Source organism: Rhinolophus hipposideros, assembly GCF_964194185.1.
Source record: "Rhinolophus hipposideros genome assembly, chromosome: 16".
NCBI lineage: Eukaryota > Metazoa > Chordata > Mammalia > Chiroptera > Rhinolophidae > Rhinolophus > Rhinolophus hipposideros.
The window spans coordinates 38,226,370-38,236,852 of NC_138062.1; the positions used below are offsets into that span (position 1 = coordinate 38,226,370).

At 36.7% G+C, this 10,483-nt stretch overlaps 1 protein-coding gene across 1 annotated transcript; it reads right to left on the reverse strand.

Moving 5' to 3' along the window:
• Window positions 1–7,976: 7,976 nt before the first annotated feature.
• LOC308509389 (olfactory receptor 7A17-like) lies at window positions 7,977–8,924 on the reverse strand (the record flags this gene model as incomplete). The annotated part of the gene is made up of 1 exon (XM_081077372.1): window positions 7,977–8,924. One exon carries the CDS (start codon window positions 8,922–8,924, stop codon window positions 7,977–7,979), a length of 948 nt encoding a protein of 315 aa, XP_080933498.1.
• Window positions 8,925–10,483: the final 1,559 nt, after the last annotated feature.

Below are 10,483 nucleotides of genomic sequence, written 5' to 3' on the forward strand. Positions count from 1 at the left end.
AAATGACAAATGTAGCATTTAGCCTTCCAATCACTGTGATAAAAGTGTGCCTGTGGGTGGGGTGTGGGGGTGTGTGGGGATAAAGAGTCAAAAATGCATAACAACTTTCAATTGATTGTAGCACCAATAAGACTGGCCACAAATGGTGAGTTCATATTTAAGAGTCAGCTCAATAAACTGTGTCACAGTGTCAGTTGTCCAGCAATCAACAATAATTACAAGGTTATTTCCAAATGGTTAGTTCATTCCACTTGGATAATTTCTAGTTTAACAAGAAATGGATTACTTCATATTGTGCTTAATAATTAAATGCAAATTATGAAATGATCTGTAATGCCACTATGAGAAAATGATCATAAGTTAACTAAAAGGTAATATCTATCTATCTGTCTATAATTATTTTATGATCTATTAATGGCCCTCTTTTTTAGTTGCTCATTTCTCTTTATCAAGAACTGTTAAAGTGCTTTAGCAAAATATAGCTAGAGGCAGTGTCCTGCTCTGTCCCAGTTTTCTGTTTCATCATTCTGCCCTTGGAATCTGTATTATCCTTCCAAGCTAGTGATTTTCTCCTGACGCAGTAATATTTAAAAGTACATCAGTCCCAGGAACTTTCAGCTTCCCTATGCACTAATTTCTTTAAACTTTAATGGTTGCTACTTGTCTTTGGTTCCTGTTGCTATTACTACTGGTTGTATCTTTCATCTATCTCAATTCCCTTGCATTTGTTTATTCATTCTTTATGTTTCACTGCTAAGTGCAAGACACTTTCTTCTGAAAACAGTTCTGAAAACAGCTCTTACTTAATCATTTGTAATTTGCTTTTGTCACGTTAAACACTTTTCTATATTGGAGTAAGTTTTTATGGGCCACCCTTTTATAATCGCAATCAAAAGCCGTACCTATATAAATATAGATTTTGGCCAAACTTGGTTGTATTTCATGCATTTCTCAAGGCTGAACACTCTCTTTGGTTGATTTCCTCCTCTGAAGACTGGTTTTAGGGACAACTTGATATTCTAAGGGACCAAAATCTTATTATTAAGTGTATTTAATAAATGGTGCTGGGAAAACTGGACTGACACATGCCAAAAAATGAAACTGGGCCACCTCCTTATGCCATATATACAAACAAATTCAAAATGGATTAAAGACTTAAATGTAAGACCTGAAACCATAAAACTCCTAGGAGAAAGTATAGGGAGTAAATTTGCAGACATTACCCTGAGTAATATTTTTTACTGATCTATCCTCTTGGCTAAGAAAAGTAAAAGAAGTAATAAACATTGCATCAAATTGAAAAGTTTTTTTCACAGCAAAGGAAATCATCAATAAAACAAAAAGGGATCCAACTGAATGGGGGAAGATATTTATCAATGATACATTAGATAAGGGGTTAATATCCAAAATTTATAAAACAAAAACATCCAAAAAACAAAAATTTAATTTAAAAATGGGCAGAGGATATGAAGAGACATTTCTCTAAAGAGGACATACAGATGGCCAACAGACATATGAAAAAATGCTCAGCCTCACTCATCATTAGAGAAATGCAAATAAAAACCACAATGAGATACCACCTCACTCAGGTCAGAATGGGTAGCATCGATAAATCAACAAACAACAAGTGCTGGTGAGGATGTGGAGGAAAGGAAACCCTCATGCACTGTTGGTGGGATTGCAGATTGGTGCATCCACTATGGAAAACAGTATGGATGTTCCTTGAAAAATTAAAAACGAACTAGCTTATGTCCCAGCAATTCCACTCCTGTGTATCTATCCAAAGAAATCCAAAACACTAATTCAAAAAAATACATGCACCCCTATGTTCATTGCAGTGCTATTCACAATAGCCAATACTTGGAAACAACCAAATGCCCATCGGTAGACAACTCGATTAGAAACTGTGGTACATTTATACAATGGAGTTTACTAGACTATAAAAGGAATGAAATCTTACCATTTGCAACGATATGGATGGAGCTAGAGAACATTATGCTAAGTGAAATCAGTCAGATGGAGAAAGACAAATACCATATGATCTCACTTATATGAGGAATCTAAAGGACTGAATAAATGAGCAAAGTAAACAGAAATAGTCTTAGAGATATAGAGAAAAAACTTATGGGTGCTAGAAGGAAAGGGGGTGGGGATGAGGGAGAAGAGAAGGGGATTAGAAAGCACAAATTAGTAATACAATATTGCCACAAGGATATGAAAGACAGTTTGGGGAATATAATCGATAATGTTGTAAAGATTTTGTAGGGTGTCAGATGGGCACATGTCTTATTACGGAGACCAATTCAGGGATGGTGTAGATGCCTGACTACTGCTCTCTGTACACCTGAAGCTGAAGCTGAATAATATTGTATGTCAACTATAATTTTAAATAGACATGCAATATATATTATATGTATAATATATATATTATACATAGAGTCATGGGATATAGAGTTCAGCATAGGGAATAGAGTCAATGGAATTGTAGTAGATATGTACGATGTCAGTGAGACAGTAGATTGGGGAAGCGGGTTGTCACCCAGGAGGGGTGAAATGTCTGGCTGTTGCATTGTTTTGTGCACCTGAAACAAAAAAGAAAACAAGTTGGCAATATTATAAAGGGTGATTTACTAGCACTAAGTACACAGGAGAACATTCACTTTCATTTTAGTTTATAGCAAAGGTTCGCAAGGAAAAATGTAAAAGTAATAGCTGAATTCTTTCAGGAAGAGTGAAAAAAAAGGAGAGAATACAATATGACTGAATGATAGATTTGAGTTTATACTATTAATAAATACAATTCGCTACATATACATACATAGAGAACTCAATGACAAAAAGTGAAGTTGGGGAAAGAAACTCCAATTTCTTGTTTACAAAAATGCAGTCAAAAACAGGAATGAAAATATACATTGATGGAAGGAGAATTGACTCTGGGTGGTAAGCACGCAATGCAATATACAGGTAATGTATTATAGAATTGTACATTTGAAAACTATATAATTTTACTAACCAATGTCACCTTAATACATTTAATAAATATTAAAAAACAGGAATAAAAACACTCTGACCCAACTATACAAATGTAAAAACTTTTACAGACAATTTACAATAGAGAAAACAAGTTAATAACTAATCCACAACTATATTCAGGTCACAGGTAATGTAATAATTGTAAAGTTAAGCTATTCAGCATACCTCTTTTTATTTATCAATTAAATTATTTTTGCAATAAGTAAAGATGAAATAATGCCATTTGTGGCAACACGGGTGGATCTTGAAATTATTATGCTAAGCAAAATAGACAGAAAAAGTCAAAAACCATATGATTTAACTGATGTCGTATATAAAACTGAAAATAGCAAAAGAACAAGACAAACAAATGAAGAAACAAAAACTCATAGACACAGACAATGGTTTAGTGGTTACCAGAGGGTAAGGGGGGAGAGAGAGAGTAAATGACGGTAAAAGGGATCAAATATATGGTGATGTAAGAACTGATTCTAGGTGGAGACCACACAATGTGATACATAGATGATATATTACAGAATCGTACACCTGAAACCTATGTAACTTTACTAACAATTATCACCCCATAAACTTTAATTAAACATAAATAAATAAATACATACATACATATATACATACATACATACATACATACATACATACATACATACTTTTTCATGGGAATACCCAGAGTAAAAGAAGATACTATGAAATGCATGTCTCATGAGGTACTGTTGCAATGTAATATTTGCAAGCAATATATTGGATCTGGATCTTTCTCATCAATACGGAAACGTGGTCGAAGACACACCATTATAAAAATAAAAATTAACTGTCCTCATTTCCCTGGGCATCCCTCCACTCCTAAAGCTCAATTTCCAACTCCGTTTAATTGCAAAACTCATTGGATATGTTCTACTTTACTTGAAATACTTTATGCCTTCCCATTGCCATCTATAATAGGCCTCCATCAGTTAATCATCAACAATTACCCAGGTGTTGCTGAGTTCAATGTTCACTTCCTCTTTTTAGCATCGAAAATAAATAATTAATTCGTTAACCAGACCAGCAAACAACCACGGAGATCTCTAGGCTCTGAGATCTACCAGCTAGGCTGGTGGCTGTCAAGTGACCTCAGGTAAACGTGCTTGGCTTTGATTCTCTCTGACCCTTTCCTGCAATACCTACTGGACTCTCAGACTCACTTGATTGGGAACTCTGAGGGAAAGGTCTCCGTGTGATGGTTGATGATGGAGTCTGAAGCCCTCTCCCCACACAAGACAGTAGCAAGGAGTCAAGCATTGGTCTCCTAGACAAACTTAGGACTCCATGAGCAACAACCCGGTCCCATAGAGCCCAGAGTCACACCTGCTGAGAGACTGGGGATGAGGAGATATTTACAGCTCCATATACTGCCCATTAGGTACATTTCCATCTTGTTACTCCATCTTCTATGTACATGATTTCCCTGTGGGTCTGGACAGAAGGGAAAGTTTCCCTGGAGATTCTATGTGCCCAAAAGACCAGCTTAGAAGTCAAGTGAATCCAGTTTTTATTATGGTAGTCCTTCCTCATCAAGTCTGCTAGATCCCAGAGGACCAAGCTCCCAGCACCTTATCCCAAATCTGACCTAAAAGTTTTTCTAAATGTAAGACTCAGGAGCCAGTCTGGATTACAAACCGCGAATCTCCAAAATATTAACTTGTGGTGGAAATACAGCGCCTGGTATCTTCAGAAAATTGCTATTTTTCTTTTCAGCGAGGGGGAGAACGACATTCCTTTGATATAAACCTTCAGTCTACACACTGGGCTTCATGACACATTTGTAAAAACAATTTGGAATTTCATACTTATCTCACAAGTCAGGAGCTGTCATTTAGTCCTTCACTATGATACAATTGTCTTTTTAAAATTACATTGATAAGAGTGACAACGGTTAGTCAAATCACATAGGTTTCAAGTGTACAGTTCTATAATACATCATCTATATATCACATGGTGTGCTCACCACCCAGAGTCAGTTCTCCTTCCATCACCATATATTTGACTCCTTAACCCTTTTTTTTTTTTTACCACCTCCCATTCTCCATTACACTCTGGTAACCACTAAGCTTTACTTATAAGAAATAAGTTTAATTTTTTTTTGCGCTACATTCTACGCTTGGAATACGAAAGTAAATAGATTCTTCCTTGTGGCCTGCAGAAGAAATATAGCCCTGTAAACATCTTGATTTTAGCCCAATGAGATCCATTTTCTGTTTCTGACCTCAGGAATTATATGTGTCTGTTTAAATCACTACTGTTGTAATTTTACAAGAGCATGAAAAATTGAATACAAACTTTAATTTTTTTTATTTTTAAATTACATTTGACATTCAATATTACATTAGCTTCAGGGCTAGAGCATAGTGGTTAGACATTTACCTGTGACATTATCTTCCCGATAAGTCTACTACCATTAAACAATAAAATTTTGTTCAGGAAACTGAGATAAGTGCCTCGAATCATTCATTTAGCCTCCCCTGGGTAAAGGCATTTTGTGCTGCAAGCACACCTTAAGCAAAATAAATTTATCATGAGTTTGAAGAAATTCAACCTCTTTGGCTGGTAGAGAATGTCTTACTGTATAAAAGTAAATGTGCTTCTGATTTTGATACATTTGAGGTATTAAGACAGGAAAAGTAATTCATCATTTAAATTATGTCTACCATACTTTAAATCTTCATGTCTAAATTTCTACATCTTTTAATTTCATGTTAATTCAAACATTCATTCTTTACAGTTTTATCCTATACAATGTTCTCTCAAGTTTCCTTTTAACATAAAATATGAAATTATAAATCAGTTTGTGTTTGTGTACATATATACATGTGTATGTTTATTTGACATGAAAATGTATACAATAAACACACACATACACATATACATACACACAACGTTACCTTTGAACATGTTTTTGGACTCAACAAAAGACGTCCCACCCGTTTAACTTATTTCTTGCAACATTCGTCTTAATTTATGTTGACTATTCCACATTATCTTCAGAAATAAAAAAATTGAGGCTGAGGTATAGTGAATGTTTAACAATTACATTAAAAGGCCATTAAGTTTATTGTGCACTTTCTTGATTTATATACAAAACGAAACATGAGGTGTGGACTGTAATTTTGGTATGGTTCTTTTTATTCACCAAATTGTACATTTCAACTATATACCATTCACATTATGTAAATGTACTCCAATTAATTACTTAGAAGGAAATAAAACTGACATGGCATCCGTCACAGTAGGATACAGAGCACAGGTCGCTGATTTACACTGAGAAAAAAGCAAAGTGTGATATTGGATATAATAATACTAGAAGTGAACTAAAGCAATTCACATTTGGTACTCTTTCTTTTCTTTAAAATAGAAGATGAAACTAGGTGTAGAAATAGAGTAAACTGACCACATATATTCAAGGGAGAAGAGCTCCATGGCCACACACACAGCATCATGAATGAGCCTTAGGAACACATGTAGACACCCAGAGCTGACTAGAGACCCAAAAGGAGAGCAGCAGAGCTCAGAACAACTCCCCGCCATACAATCTCACTTGGTAACAAAGGCATTATATTATTATAATCTGCTTTTAGGATGTCTTGTTTTATAGCATTAGCTAACTGATACAATAATCAAAGTGAACAGAAGTGAAGACAATTATAATAACCTGCTGCTGATTATTGTTGGCATTTGTTCTCATTTTTGAAGACAGCATTCATGGTTACTGTGTTATTTTAGTTTATTTCAGACAACTGTTTTTAAAAACTCTTTGGGCTTCATTGCCAGGTAACCTGGAGGGGTTGAAGGACATGCGTGTATGTGTAGGAAAGCTGCTGACTCTGACTCTCATGACTGAACAAGAGTGCAAGCTCTCACGAGTCATTCTTTGATCAGAAAAGATGGACAGAATCCTGAGCACGATAGAGATACAGAATGACCATTCACCATCACTTCTGTGCTTATGAAAAATTTAGAAAAGGGAATCTACATTTTCACAGTAATGAAAAGAGTCATATTATATGTAGCACTGAAACTTTTCAATCAGAAGCATAAGATAATTAAATAAAATATAGAAAAACACCAGCCAATCTTCAACCATATGTATAAACCCACTTACACATGGGCACCATTCCTCCTTACTCCAATGAACAATAAATATTTTGCATTCTAATACGATGTGTGATTTAAAATTTTGCTTCATCATATTGAAATTCATCTGTGATTTTCAAATGGTATTATTTCAATCTAGTTATTACAATTGATTTTCAATTAAGATTCTTCTTGGAACATATATTTGATAATCATTTTGCCAGTGCCATTGTGCCCACCAAGCTAAAAGAAAACAGGATTCTAATGAGGAGAATAAACCCAGTGACCATGTATAAAACATACTAGTATGTTATAGTGTACATTATCAGGAAGAGCATATAAAGGAATGTCTAACACAAAGTGAAAAACAGTAGTCTCACATTTTCCTGTTTCATCAAATTATATAAATTGCCGTTGTCATCAAGTGTAGTTTTTTTGTTTTTGTTTTTGTTTTTTCCATTTGAATACTACTATTCATGACAATTCTCTTAGGAAACAAAAGAAAAATTATTTGGTATGACATGCTGTTTGAGAAAAATTATTCTTAAAAAAAATCTATATCATTACATTAGATAAATGAGAATTTCCATATATTTCTGATCCACGGTTAAAAATAAATTAGGGATAGTGAAAACAATGAAGGGAAGAGCTGTTGGATATCTGTGGGAGCCGAAACCTTAATTGAGTTACATACGTTGAATAGAGAAGATGTGTCAAAAGAAATGTAAATTCCAGAAAATAAATAGAAAGAGCAAGTCCTACTTCCATAGTCTGAAAATAATCATAATATGTGACTCTGAGCCTTTGACCTCTGCTTTCATGGATACTTTCAGTCTTTAGACAATTGGTCTGTTTTTAGTTAGCTTCACAAACAATGCTTTTAGAGCCTGTTTGATGTCTTTATTCCTGAGACTGTAGATGAAGGGATTCAGCATGGGTGTGATCACTGTGTACATGACCGAGGCTGTCGCACTAGAGTGTGCATTGTGGGTCACAGCAGAGCAGAGGTACACTCCCAGCATAGTACAATAAAATAAGGAGACAACTGAGAGGTGAGACACACAAGTAGAAAACGCTTTATACTTCCCCTGAGCAGAGGACATTGCACGTATGCAGGAAACAATCTTGCAGTATGAGTAAAGGATACCAGCAAAAGGACCACCACCAAGCAGGAGAGCTGCAAAATACATCACCATGTTGTTAAGGAAGGTGTCAGAACAGGCAAGTTGGATCATCTGGTTGAGTTCACAGAAAAAGTGGGGGATTTGCAAGTCTGCACAGAAGGACAGCCTCAGCACCATTAAGCTTTGTAATAAGGAATTCAGGATACACGTGATCCAGGACCCCAGAAGCAGCAGTCCACAGAGCCGGGGGTGCATGATGACCGTGTAGTGCAGGGGGTGACAGATGGCCACGAAGCGGTCATAGGCCATCACGGTCAGGAGGAAGACATCCAACACTGCAAAGAGTATGAGAAAATATATCTGTGTGATGCAGCCTTCATAGGTTATGACTTTGCTCTGTGTCTCAATGTTCACCAGCATCTTAGGAATGGTGGTGGAGGTGAAACAGAAGTCCACAAAGGATAGGTTGGCCAGGAAGAAGTACATGGGCGTGTGTAGGTGGGAGTCTGAGCTGATGGCCAGGATGATGAGCAGGTTTCCTATCACAGTGATCAGGTACATGGAGAAGAAAAGCCCAAAGATGAGGGGCTGCAAGTCTGGCTCCTCTGAAAGTCCCAGGAGAACAAATTCTGAAACTCTTGTAAGATTTTCTGCTGCCATGTGGTCTAGACGACTATGAGAATAGATGCAAATAACATGACTAATTTTCACGCAAATTTGCATTACTCACATATTTGAAATGGTACAATTCATACTTTGCAGTACAGACATTAATTTTAATATTTTGTGTATGGATATGGTCCCTTTGTGGGATACCCTGTGCCACCTCACATAGGGCTGACCAGCTTTAATGCTTTGTCTAGGCATTGCGTATTGGGTACTCAAGAACATAACTTCCTACAATTCAATGATGGAGAAAGAATATAGAAGCAAATCATAAAATTACATATTATTTTTGGTGATGACAGAAGGTATGGAGGAAAGGAAAGAAGGTCAAATGCAGAGAGTGACTGCAGCATTCTGTTTTTCATGGGTATGTAGGTAAGGCCTGCAAACAAGGTGACATTTCAACAGAGACCTCAAGTAAACGAGAAATTCTGAGATGTCCTAAATTAAATCACAGTGGGACCGGACAGTGAGAGAAAGAGACAAGAGTAGTTAATCAGTTAGTAGTATGGGCCAACAAACAAAGACTGCTCACATTCCTAAATGAATGTCGGAGCTTTGAATCAACTTCTGTAGCGACCACTAGATGCCACCACATCCTGCATGTTCATGAACTTTTATGACTGTTGCCTATAAACAATCAAAAGCAGTAAATCTTTCTTCCTTACAGATTGTGCACCTGTCCTAGAACTGCGCCCACTTCACCTTTCCCGACCCCCCTTATTGTAGCCAATGTAAATTCTTTCGAAACTTACATCGTTTTTCCCAAAAACATGTACAAAAAAAGCCTGTCAACTCCAGGACAGTGGACATGTTTGTCTTTTCCACCTAGCCCTGGTGCTGGTGGTTTAAGGCACAGGACGTGATCCTTTATTGGCTAGCTTTGGATTAGCAAATCCTTTGAGTTAGAAAAGCTTTTGGCCCTGAAAGTTTTTTGTTTAATAAAGAGAGGAAGGGAGATGCAAGTTTATTTGGAGAAGTGTGTGCACGCAGACGCATTCGCCAGTGCAAAGCTGCTGAGGAATATGCTTGTTTCAAATGTTCAAGTCAAAAAAGGAAGCCTGTGTTTCACGTAAGAGTGAGGTAGACGATGAAAGAAAGTGTCAGAGAAAGCTGGGGAGTGAAGTGGCCTCGCTGCTACTGCTAAAATCTCAGGCACAGGGACTTCCTCGTCCACATTACCTCTTGCATTTTATTAGTCTTATTGTAAAGGTGTCCCATGCATGGAAATATTAGGTTGGTGCAAACATAATTGTGGTTTGAAAGGTTAAAAATAATTGCAAAAACTGCAATTATGTTTGCTCCAACCTAATAGGTCCCCTCCTTAATACCTTTGCTTCATTGAGTTCTGGCCCCTGTATTGCAAGATTCACCAGGAGTATATAAGCCCTGGTCTCCCTTTTCTGGAGATTGCTCAGACCCAGAACTTTCTCTCTCTCTCTCTCTCTCTCTCTCTCTCTCTCTCCAATACACACACACACACACACACACACACACACACACACACACACACACAGAACACCATAGCCTTCTGGTTGTGTTATTTCCATGTC